Raw genomic sequence first — 13370 nt, forward strand, 5'->3', positions numbered from 1 at the left:
GAAGGGGAATCTAGTTTGTGAAATCACAACTCAAGAATGTGGCAAAAAGCTGCAGTTGACAAAGGCCATAAGTATATTCATCAAACACAGACTGAAACATTTTTACAAGGAAAAGAAGAAGTGCTCCTAGGCATACCATTTATATGTCAAGTTTCAGTCTAGAACAGATATTTTTGCTGAGTTGCACATCTTTCTAAAAAAGGTTTTATAAAGGAAATGCTGACTGCTCTGTAACAGTAGCAACATGCATGTGAGCCTTGAAACACAGGAGTGAGAAATTCCCCTGTTCAGAGATATCTGCAGACCTATAGTTTCCTCAGTTTAAAAGTGCAACACTCTGGGATGTGATGCTTGCGATGCGAAGTCCTCAGAGGGTGAAATGATGCTCTGTAGAAACAACAGAACACTCCTTCGAGAAAAAAAAAGTCATCCCACACTTGAGGAGAAAAGCAAACAGATTCAAAGGAAACTTCCTTACGCTGTCCTTACAGAATACGCTCATTTATATAGCAGAGGGAGATGATGACTAAGCAGTTAAAATCATAAACTTTAGGTCACCGAGCTCAAGGGATTTACCTTCAGAGAAAGACAAAACGGAGTTGTTTTTCTCCCATGAAGATGTTCATATAAAGGCAAGCAACCACTTTCAGCAAACCATAGTTTGAGCCTGAAAACAGGGCTACATTTCATTATACATATACTTACTTCAGACAAAAGCTCACAGGTATGCCACAGTCTTAATGTTCAGACGTACAATACTGAGAACTCACTAATGACTCCAGCAATGACACAAAATGCCTTTGATCAACTGCATTGCTATATAAAACACCATAGCATGCCATTGAATGGAAATCAGGCACAACAGAAAAGCTATTATATGAGATACAGTACTCCAGCATTCATCTCTTCAAACAGAAAAGGTTCAAAGAAAATCAAAATCAGAAAATGAATAACAGAGTGAATTCCACCACTGGAAAAAAAAAAGAAAAAAAAAAAAGAGAAGAGAGAAATTGCCAGAGGCTACATGATATCATATCAATACTCTTCAAAACAGCATTCCATTGCCTGGAATTATAACACATTCTCCTTCCACCCAGAGCATGCTGCTTCAGGAGTGTGTCACACTGAAAACCATAAACCAAAGCCCTGAAAAATCCAAGGGCTTGGGAAGCTAATGCCACTGCTGGCCGCCAGAATGGCATGACTAAACTCATCCAGCTTGTTTTTCAAGGTGATGTGACTGCTGAAGCCTGATGCATGCATGAGAGGTCCTTGTGGGATGTCTGGGTCTGGAGGATGAACCTCCAGAGATAAAAGCGTAAGTTGTTGCAGCTTGAGCTAAAAATTTCCAGCTGGGTCCGGAAGAGACTTATATCTGTTAGGGAACCAGACACTGAGGGGACTTGTAACACAGCAACATTAAAAGTCTGTTTAACATGAAGGACCCACCTCTGTTGTAAGTGACATTCATCCTTGTACAAAGAAGTCTATGAACTCCTGAAGACTCACCAATGCTTTCAAAACAGGGCAAAAAATGGAATAACTTAATACACAATTCCATTTCCAAGCCCTCTAAAAAGCACCCTCTAGATGTCAAGCAGACATCAAGCAGTGACACAAAAAACTGGTTTTGAATATGAATATTTTGCTAATAGAAGTGTTTTCTAGTTTTTCAAACTCACCTGAGTACAGCCCATGAGGCAGCCCTAAAGATGCAATTTTGTTTATTTTGTTAAATAAACAAAACAAAACCTTCATCAGCTCAGTCTAATCAGTGCCCTTGTTCTTCAGGGAACTCTGGGAATCCACATTCGTTCAGAGATTGCAACAGTGTCAGGCCCAGACCAAAGTCTTCCCCTGCACTTCTTCACACTAGAAATGAGCACTAAACATCTATTCTTTGTTTTTATAGGTCTCTAACGCCGTTCTTTGGGGACTGAAAGGACTTGCTCAATAATGCACAGCATACCAGATGTAGGCCCATGGCTTGGCTTGGCTTGGCTTTCAACCTGAAAATCATTATGGCTCCCAGAAGAGAATTATAAGTAAAAATGAGTAAAAGACAGTGAATAGTGAGACACAGCTGCATCTTGCCAGGAGTGAATCTCAAAAACTTATTTTGGTGTGTACAGTAGCACAAAGTTTGGGTGGTTTGCAGAACAAGTGTTCTGCAAAAATCACACTTTTGTACTGTAGCCGAGATTTCAATGTGACAAGGAACAAATGTGGTGTCCTGTACACACTAGAATGGCCACTAGTGCCAAACTCACTTTTCTGTAGCCATCTGGAGTCATTCTGAATTTAGCAGGATATGCATAAGCCAGTGGAAGGGAAAAATCCATAAAATGCTACAATTAAACATAAATTTTAAAACTGTCGATTTATTTTTAGATTTTGGATCCAAGCCTAGCTACATTTTAGGTGCCTTCATTTGAGCAACAAAGCCAGTGCCCGTATCACACCAACAATTACTTCAACTCCTGTTTAAGACCCTGCACTCTGTTGACTCACACAGTCAGTAAGTGTTTCAACACCTTCAAGCTAGCAAGAATGAAGAGGGAGAGTAAAAAGAAAGTAGAGGGAGGTTGATCAGAAAAGGCAGGCATGCAAAAGAGCAGTTCTCTCAAAATAGTTTGGGTGATAGACAGCTTGTGTTCATGCTTCTGTTCAAGTTCTTGGGTAAAATTGAAGGAGAATTCCAAAAAGGCACTGGAGAGGAGAATAGTTCCTGCACACCAACTAAACACACATATCTACTCTAGTGATGGGAGCTAAGAGATTTTTATCACTGATAGAAAGAAGACAGTCACAGAGTATGGCTCTCAGCTGTTTGTAGCAGGCAGTGCATTTTCACCTATCGTTTTCTTCTTTCCTTTTCATGCATTAAGTATTTTCTTGTGGTTTTGCAGTTCAGCAAAGCTCCTCTGAAGAGCAGAGACAGTTTTATTGTACACTGTGGAGCACCCTGCTCCAAGCTGCTGAACACTGTGATTCAGAACTGGGAACTCTCAGGGTCTCATCCTGCTGTTCAGGCACCAACTTGTGTTCTGGGTTTGGACAGCCTTTATTGTCCTGGCCCCTCAATTCCTCATAGGCAGAGAACATTCCTGTTCATAGTAAACACAGATTGTGTCTAATAGTCCAATCCTTATCCTGCTACCCCCCAACCAGTAGGCACCAGTATGCTAGAGAGTATACCTATAGCACACTCCACAGCAGAGTGCAGACATTCCCCAGTTAAACTGACCAAACCAGCACTGCTCTAAATTCACGAGACATTAGTTCTGACCCCAAAGGCTGTGCGGTCATGCTGCACAGTGCCAGGCCTGAGCTAATGAGCTTTGCCTCTCAGGAGAGCTAATTAGTTCTGGTATACCAGCATGCTGAGGCAGCGGTATTGTTTCCAGTCCTGGAACTAGATCTGTTGGGCTGAGCTGTGGGCAGCAATGAGCAATGATTCAGGCACAACTTAGTCATGAAGGGCCCTGTGGTATGTGACAAAGGCCACAGTCAATATCTCATGTGGCAGCTTAAATGAGTTATTTTATTGAGAGGATTACACTCACCTTTGCAGGAAGCAGTTTTATTTATAGGCAAGTTTGCAATGTACCAAAAGACCATCGCAACCTCAGCTTCCAGCTTCCACTCTCTTAATCTCATCTAAACAACAGAACTCCAAATCCTTAGCCAAACCTTTTTATTTATTTATTTTTAAATTTCTGCTTCTCGGTAAATTGTTATTTTCCTCCTATGACCATCTGGTCACACTCCACATAATTAACTCACTGTGACTGCAGAGGCCTTAGCTACCAGTGGCCCTTTTGTGTCTCTTCATATCTACATCTGACACGTGACTTTGAAGACTGAAATGATCTGATCTTTTGACAATCGTGGGCTGATATTGGAGAACTGGTTATAATGCGATACACAAGAAGTTGAAACAGATGATCTGGTGTTATCTCTGGCCTTGTTCTTGGGGAGCTGTGAAGGACAAACATGCAATGATGTGCAAAATTCAACCATGGCAAGAGGATCCAAAGAGAGAAACACACATGGGAAATGCCCCAGTCTTTAATGCCTGCATAAAGGGTCAGATATAATGGAGATGATAATGGAGTAGAGCCAGGGAGCAGAAGGCAGGACAGAAAAGACACTTTCTGTGTTTCTGAATGGCAAGCAGGCACATGTTCAACACGAAGTACTGGTGGTGCAGCTGGAGTAATGATGTTGGAAGAGGAAAGCAAATCCAGCATTTTAGATGCTGCATTTGGACTTTGGAGATTGAGGGACGATCCCCTGTTCTGGTACAGCTTCCCACTGGTAAGACCTTTACATGGATGTTACTGCTGCTTATATTGTCAAGGGACACAGATGTAGACCGGTGTCCCTTGACAGTATATGGTTCAGAGGACATACATTAACTGCAAGCTAGGTTCATATCTCAGGTGCTGCTGAACATGCTCTGGAGAAATGAGGCTCAGGCCTTAATTTATGGTGCCTGAACTGAGCTGTCAGATGGGAGCTAGGTGTCTAACCTCCCAACATGGCACATTAATTTATGCATTGGGTACTATCTGAAATGACCTTGGATATTTGAGACCTCACATGGGACTGGCAAATATGACATAGGGGTCACCTGTAACCACCTAGGGTTTCCCCTAGCTAGGCAGGATGCTCCTGGAGTGCTTCAAACAACACTAGATATCTTCATATAAGCAATTGACTTGAGCCCTGGAGCTCTACCATCAGTGAAGAGCAACTGAATTCACATTAGGTACCCACATTTGGTCAGCTCCGTAACTCTTCCAGCTCTGCTAACTGTAATGATGAGGAACAGATTAAGATGCCTAAACATACGTGCTTACTATTACCTTAGATGCACATAGGACACAGGACCTACAGGAAATAAGCAAACCCCTGGAGGGACATTTCTGTGCCTTTTCTGGCCTTTGAACTTACAAACACTTAAACACATTTATGCATTATAGCTAGTGAGATGGCAGAACTGAAAAAAAACGCCATATTGTGCTTGTTTGACAGGAAAGGGGGATCGAATCAGAAAATGGAAATTATCTACTCCAATTCAATGTAAGTTCCCCAAAAAAACTGAAGAAAAGCATTATTTCAAACAATATAGAGTTTTTTTCACATTTAACAGAGTACTGAAGATTAAACTAAATATTCATTGAAGGTTGAACATAATTCTTAATTTGACCTGAAATTATAAGTGTATATATTATTTTCAATGACACAGGACAGAAGAAGCCTAACCATGACTGGGACTCCATGCCCAAATGCCAACACAAAGCAACAGAAACTTCCTCCCACAAAGACTTCATAAACCAAAACCAGGTGGAAGACCAAGAGACTTGGAACAGTGTTTTTGCCATTTCCAGAAGTGGAGTTGTTGGAAGGTAGAGACACTTACCTGGTTTCAAACAAATGAAGAGGAGACAGCACCAGAGTATGTTGGGTACATACCACACAGTACTCATATGATCATACAATAACTATGTCTGGAAGGGACCTCAGGACCTCATCTAGCTCAACTTCCTGATCAAAGCAGGGTCAGCTATCATGTAAAATGGTTATCACAAGTTTTATCCTCCAGATTTCATTGCAAGCTGCCTAATATATTTGCTAGAATTCAGAAGGTTGTTCATGCAATAAGGTTGTAAGCTGAGCTGGGATTTAAATATAACTGAAGTCTGAGGTTGAAATACAGGCATAGGCTAAAATGTCTAGGAGGCATCCACGGCAACTGGCTTGAGAGATTATCATTGATCATGGGAATTGCACCAGGAAAATAAAATGGAAGCTGGTACAATTGTGGAAATGTAAAATATGCTCCCTGCACAAAACACAGAGAGGTGGGTCAAGAGATCAGCGCTTTGTGAGCTGTGATTCTGGGTCTTCCAAATTCTCTGCCCCTGAAATAAAGTCCTCGCTTTGAATATCAGCATGAGTAAGTGTGTGTGTTTGTGTGTATGTGTAAATGGAAAAGAATTATTCTCTTCCAAAAATCACACTTTTGTACTGTAGCTGAGATTTCAATGTGACGAGGAACAAATGTGGTGTCCTGTACACACTAGAATGGCCACTAGTGCCAAGGAGCCCATGTTGAAACACAAGTACATATCCTAATGTAGACAGACCCCAACACCCCTACAGAAATTTAACACCTTTCCTTCCTTACTAGGTAAGATGATGACGTCTTCCCCAGGGCCTGGGATGCTGCAGTTGGATCCACCCCAGCCTTGTTCCACATCATTCCATGTCTCTGGGTGTGACCATTTCAAGACAGCATCAGAAGGAACTACAAAACAGGACATACAAAGACAGAATTATCATTTTCAGTAGCTGGAAGAATTACCATTTCTTTGATAGTCGAGCATCTGTGGCATTAACATCCTCCTTTTGTCACTGATGAAGCAACACTAACTGCTCTTTGTTATGTTCCATGCTTAAAGGAAGCTGCCTGATGGGAAAAAAGATCTCTCCCAGGACCATGTTTTTAGAGTTAAAGGGCAGGGAGATAACTGGGGAAAAAAAAAAAAAAAAAAAAAAAAAGATTCAAATTCTTTGGGAACCATCAAAAGCAAAGGAAATCTTGAGGTTTGTCATACTTAGCTTATGTTATGCCTTGTGAATATGCTTCACAAGCAACTGCTTCATTATTTTTATTTGTGCCATCCAAAGCTCTGAGCACTCTGAACACAAATTTAAGAAGAACAAATGAAAATAAAAGCCAGTCACCCGTGCATGGTGGCAAAACCAGATGATGAAAATGGTAACTAACTCTATCAAGAAGTGCCAACTCTTCTCATGCATTTTTTTTCTCCCCCAGTGCTCTAGAAAGCAGATTGAATTCCCAGGGCATGGGAATTTCCATACTTCCCCAAAGTGAAACATTTTTAAAAATGAGTGATCAACTCTCACAAGCTTGTTAGCCCTCAGAAAAACAGGAGTCTTCCCATTTCAAGGAGTAATTAAGACCTGCCTTGGAAAAGCAGTTTGACTGTGACATGTGGCAACTCCTGCTCATTCCCCAAAGAATTATTTTCCAGCTTAATCCAAAAGGAAACATTTAAGCCTTAGCATCAGGAAAATATTGGGAGAAATTCAGTTCACAAAATGTAGGTGCTTAACTTGCACTTGTATTTTAGACAGCTAATGAGCCAGTCTTCATAAATTAATTGCCTATGTTTGTTCTGCCACCAAGAGAGGAAGAAAAGCCTTCAAGGGGAAAACCTGTACACTAAGTTTAGTAAGCTCTAAACTAATGCAGGCAGGGCCTCCCTCTGGAGGCCTCTACAAGCACCTACCTCTGTCCTGCCACTGTAAAGGAAATTCTGGCATTTCTTTTTCTTGAGCAGACCTTCATTAGGTATTGAAAACACAGGGGCAAGCTCATGCCTAAGTTGGGGGGGGCTAGACCCTGCTCATTAACAACATGGAGTAGAAAAACCCTCCATTGCCAGCACAGGGGAACACAGAGAAATTAAACCCAGGTGAAACTGGGTCTGTCTTTCTGGTATTTGTTTGTCCAGGGGGAAAACCTCTGCAAAAAGAACTCTAAACCCTATTGCCATGTATATTATTGTTTTTAATATGCAGCAAGGCAGCTATGCAACTAAGACCAAAATCTGGAGGTCTCCCTTGCCTGGTGTATTTTTCTGTCTGATTTGACATGCAACTGTGCAGTAACGTCACACTATTACACTAAGATAACTATGAAGCACTAAAATACACTGTAGTCCTACATTCTCCACGACCTTTCTGATCTGCTATGTTATTTCTTAACAAAAGTTTATAGTCCTTTATGCTGTGGAATCACACATTTATCATGAGCAATGGTAGATATGGCTCAATGAAATGCTTAAATGAATGCCAAGAAACCCTGTTGGGTTGATAGATGTACAAAATATTGAAGTGAAAAATGGCAATCTATTTCTGAAAAAGAAGTAGTAAAAAAGAAATGATGTGACTCCCAGACCAAGCCTTTCAGACACAGACTGTCACGCACCTGGGGTAGGTAAAGCAACTCTTTCCTTCTCTTTCAGTGTGACCTTAATTAAGTCAGCTCCTGTGACTGAACACAGAGAATTACAGGGAGTTACAGCAAGGCCTTACAAATTAACAGCAACAAAAAATCATATTAAATCAATTGCTACATGTGATTTTCTGACATTTTACATTTTTAACAAAAAAAAAAAAAAGAAATTAAGAACTATATGTGTTTCCCAAGCATTTTTCTTTTTTGAACTTTGAGAAACGATTAAACAAACACATTTTAATTCACAGATAGAGAGGGTCTCAAGACAACTCATTAGAAACAGCTAAAAGAAAACATTCAACAATCAGAAATTCTAGGCTGGAACATGAATCTCATTTATCCCACTATAAATCCACAGCAGTTCCACTAACACAAGCGATATTACACCATTGAATGCATAATGTATTAACTGGCTCAAACAGCGAATTACAGCTTTTGTTTTGTAGTTTGGTTTTGATTTTTTTTTTTTTTTCCAAATCTGGTATCTGAAAGAGATGCTTTAATTAGTCAGACTTTATAGACTGAAGACAGGGACCCTGTGTTCTCTACTGTGAAAAGAGGTCAGAAGCAATTATCACAGTTGTAACCTTTGTGCCAGTATATTGTCAGCAGGAGAAGGGCCAGGATAATGCAAATCAAACTAAGAGGAGCAGGAGAAAACTGCTTCAGACCCAGCTAAAAGGTTACCTCCTCTTCATCTCCAGTGGGATATAAAGGCACTTCCTTTCAGTCACCAGACTGGAACAACTGTACGTTAAAATAGAAACACTCTGACAAACATAAATCTCCTGTTCACTGTCCAACCCCTTACAGTGACCCTAAAATGTCATCGGAAGATTTTTTGGGGGTAGAAGAATTGTACAAATGAAGCCATTGTCAGAACTTTCCTCAATTCCAGAACATGCCAGGAACTTTCCTACATGCGTATCAATCCACCGATGGGATTTCATGCCATATTGTAATTTACTTATTTTATCTTTAAACAAGTCTCTGTACTTTTAAATTGTGAGAACCATCCTTCCCTACCTCCCTCCTTTTCTCCCAGTGCAACTGAGCAAATTTAAAATAACTGAGGTTCATTAATTTTAAGTGTTCAATAAATTAGTATGAATAATCAAAAAACTTGATTCTTTCTGATAATTACTATTTGATGTCAGTTGAAAGCACTCGATTGAGTTGGCAGCATATGCTCCTATGCCAAATGAGGCTTCCATAATTAAATAGAAACTGATTCCATGAGGTTTTTCTCATGTCTGATTAATTAGTAATCAGGTGCCTCAGCCCTGTTCTTCAGTGACACCGTCTCTCCCAATGGTAGCTGTGATCTGATCCATATATCAGTCAAGACAATCTGCCCCAAATCATCACACAGAGCTCAAACTGAACAGCACCATGTCTTTGGGTGGCCACAAGGTGAACCTTTGAGGAGAAAGAATGACATGAAGATGCTAATTTAAAGTCTTCCACACAGAGTTCCTGTGGCTTTTAGACAATACTATTCTGTGGGTACTTTTATGGTTATGGTGGTCTTCCTTCTCTTCTCACTTATAGCAGGACAAATCAGGAGTCAAAGGTGTTACATCAGTCTTAGGAAAAGTGAGAGAACCACACCCTGGCACTATCCTTTTTTGGATAAATAGGTTTTGCCAGATTTGTTGGGGGTTTTTTGCTTAATTTTGCAGGCACTACAATGCAATCATCTAATTAAGGGTGTTTGTATTGTTCAGAGAAAAGATGTTCTAATTAAATCCTGAGGGCACATAAAACTTGATCAATATGTTCTATAGACCTCATAAAGGGGTTCAGTCCCCTTACACAGTGAAGAAAGGAACCGTTAAGAATTAACTCAGTACAGTCATGTCCAGAGTCAGGGCAAGGATAAAGGTTTTTCATATTCAAAGTGTCATCCAACCACAGAGCATGACAGTGCAAACCATTATAAGCCATTTATACCCTCCACGTTAGTGCAGGAATCAGGGGCTGAATTCTCCAGAGCCCTGCAACTTGCACAATTATTTATGTCAATGGGGTGTAAAGTGCACCGGTTGTGAATCAGTAGTAGTTTGTTGCCATATCCACAAATATTCTTAAAAACTGATCAAAACAGGAGAAGTACAGGCTTTGGGAATAATCAAGACTACAGTGACATAGTCTTTCTGGTTGTTTTGTTTTGCTACTGAGTATGTTATCGTTGTTTCTGTACAGGACAGGAAGAGATATAGGCAATACAGACAAAGGACATCATTAGTAAACATTGAATTAAGGTGACTCTTCGCAAAATGTAGTTATAAGGCTCCAGGGTTTAGTTGTATAAAACCTTTATAAGGCTCATCAATTTTCTGTCTTATTGCAGTTCTTCCTGGATGTTTGGGCTGTGAATCATAAATATAGGCCTTCTTGACGATACTCCTGGTAACTTTCTTGTGGTTCAAGGCTCCTTGAGTGAATGTGAAGGAGGAGCAACTTAGTCTTTTATCAGCTTTGCAGTGATGGGGAATTTTGCCTGCGGATATTAGGAAGGGCTGAAACTAGGATAAATGGCTCCAATAGCCTGACTTACAAATAACAAGCAACTCCATGCTATTTAACATCAATTGGGCTAACATACATCACAGGGAAATCAAAACTTTTAGACAGCACAATCAACACTACAGTGAGACACACCTCTAGAAACTGGAGAACCTGGGATAGGATATTTTGTCATCCTCTACAAGGATCTGTGACAAGAGGTACCCAGATATATGGTATCATGGGGACACTACAGTGAGGACACAGATTGTTGCTTACAGCAGATTAATATTTGCAGAGGCGAAGGCATGAAATTCCTCCAGCAGAGATCACATAGTCAAAAAACAGCCCAGACAGGATTATAGGGGCATTTCATCATCTTATTTCTGTGACTGCTACATTCTCTGGTCTCTCTGCTGCCACACCAGAAGGACAGGAGCTCATCTGCCAGGAGAAGGTTGATTTTTCTCTTTGTGTCTGTTACAAAGGGCTCCTCTTCGCTAAGAACTGACATTTCATTTCATGAAGGCCCCTGAGCAGCCCACATCTGGTCAACTGACCTTCTGAAACAACTGATATAGGATGAGTTTTATCTAGCTGGAAGAAAAGACACATGCCTGTACAACCAGTCCTCTGTAACAAATTAACTCCATTCTTTAGGTCTTTCACCTAGGATTCTCCTTTACCCCTCAGCAATAAGGCTGTAGAAAATATCTTTGCTTATTTATTTTCTGTATTTTAATATTAGAAACAAACATTCTTAAGGGCCTGTTTTTTGTTCTGTACAAAGCAATTACAGAAACCCACAGAATGTAATGGAAGTGAGATCATTCTTTAGGAATTTAGAAAAGACAGTAAGTGTAATCAAATTATTTTTTTGAAGAACTATGGAAACTGCAAACCTGCTTCTGACACAGCAGTAATATGAGGTTGAGCCTCAGGCCCTCTTAACAACTCACACATGAGTAGCTTGAGCAAAGTCAGCAGGTTGACCCGTCTCCATAAAAGTTGTGTCTACTGAAAAATGTATTTGGTGGTAAATGAAAAGTTTGATAATCCTTTCAGTGATGTTTTCAATAATGTCTGTGTCCAGCACTTCAATTTTAGAAAAAAGCCAAGAGAAATCTGGAGGTGAAGCAAGCCAACGCTTTGTTTCATTACAAAAGAAAATGGTTTAAACATTTCAAAAGTGAACAAAAATGAAACAACAGCTCTCTGGTTTTTAGCCAACTCCAGTATTGCCCAGAGACCTTAACCAAGGAGCAGTGCCACGCTGTGGCACCATATGCTCGTATTTGTAACAGACTTAAAAAGCTCATAAAGTTATTATCGTAATTTACACAGGATATTTCTCCTAAAAATATCCCAGATGTCCCAGTGTGACGTTTCTTTCCACCTCCCTTGTTACAGTAAGGTTTTTTTGATTCAGCATGGTCACGTCATGTTAGGACCAATCTCCTGAAATGTGGTTGAGCCACAATCCATTAGTGTTTCAGAGAGCTACACAGCAATTTCAGTGCCCATCAGTGACCTTTGATGAACGCTTCTCTCAATACATAGGGTGCCCCAGAGAGATTAAGGATGATGCTACAAAGACCAAATAATGTCAAAGCAAAGATGATGATCTAGAAATGACTGGTACAGGATGCCTCAAGCTTCCTCATCTCCTCTTCACCCAGCATTCAGCTGGGATGTGGGGTTATCTGTCCAATGCCTATTCCCTTAAAATTGACTGAAAAGATTCTTTTCAAAGGTACTCGTGGGTTGATTAACAGGGTTTCATGTATGTAGGTAACAGTGAAAACCTTTGTTAAGAGGATCATTGCATAGGTAGCCCACATAGCAGAAACACTCTCCATTACAATTATTTCTCTCCATTCAGCATCCCCTGCATTGTCCCATGCCCAAGCCTAATTTACAAAACTGCAAGCATGCAAAGCATCAGGGGAAGTTAACTCCTTTAATCCCCTCCATACGGTATAATTTATTGCCTTTTGTGTTAGACAGACCTTTTTTCTCCCCCAAAGATAAACAAACACTTGCATGACGCCAGGCAATTTTGGATGGAAGGGGGCATGGAGAAAGCCTGAGCCCTATGTAAAGTGCTGGCAAAGGTGGCTTCATTCAGCTGCCCGCTTCATTTGAATAACAATATCTTCTTAGTCATGGGGTTTTCCCTCCCCTTCTCCCCCCTTTTCTCCCCCATGCAGGCCTGAGCAAAAGGCTGTGTGAATTCAAGAGCCTGCTTGTGAATGAGCTGGCATCTGATATGTATTTACTGATGTTAATTTTGGATATAATGCACCCCTGCCACTTCCCCACAGTTAGCCCTAAAAGGCTTTCTGATGGGCACAAAAGCAGAGGGTCAAAAGTAAGTTGACCCCTGCCAGAATGTACAATTATTGGAAAGAGGCGGTACACCAGCAGCTGTCGAAACCCCACCGGTGCGGCGAAGTGCTTCCAAAAGTCAGAGGATGACTAATACGCTCGAGCTCTCCCCTCCGCCCTGCAAGAGCCGGCTACTTTCTGCAGGAAGAATTATGGCCCTCCCGAGCAGCTGCAATAATTGTCTTCCCATTGTCCCCCAGCCCTCCCTCCGCCACCCCCTACAAGTGCCCATTGTCGGCACGGAGTCAAGTGATTATATGCTTGGGCTGATGCTGTTTGCGCCCAGCTGCCTGACTGCTGACACACGAGCATGGAGAGGGGGGACCCGCGTCTGCGAGACGGGACTCCGACATACCAGACCTTTTACATAAGTCAAACAGGAACAAATGACTCTTTATCAGCCCCTTCTCCCTTTGAA

General features: G+C 41.0%; 1 protein-coding gene across 1 annotated transcript in view; it reads right to left on the reverse strand.

Annotated features, from left to right (window-relative positions):
* The window catches only part of PKHD1 (PKHD1 ciliary IPT domain containing fibrocystin/polyductin), a 271462-nt gene that overhangs the window by 99752 nt on the left and 158340 nt on the right, over positions 1–13370 (reverse strand). The window contains exons 50-51 of the mRNA XM_074820252.1: positions 8027–8092; positions 6197–6316 (exon numbers count right to left, since the gene is read on the reverse strand). Coding sequence (XP_074676353.1) covers positions 6197–6316; positions 8027–8092 — 186 coding nt within the window. The remainder of the gene's footprint in view (positions 1–6196; positions 6317–8026; positions 8093–13370) is intronic.

The sequence above is a fragment of the Strix aluco genome, chromosome 3 (assembly GCF_031877795.1).
Source record: "Strix aluco isolate bStrAlu1 chromosome 3, bStrAlu1.hap1, whole genome shotgun sequence".
Taxonomy (NCBI): domain Eukaryota; kingdom Metazoa; phylum Chordata; class Aves; order Strigiformes; family Strigidae; genus Strix; species Strix aluco.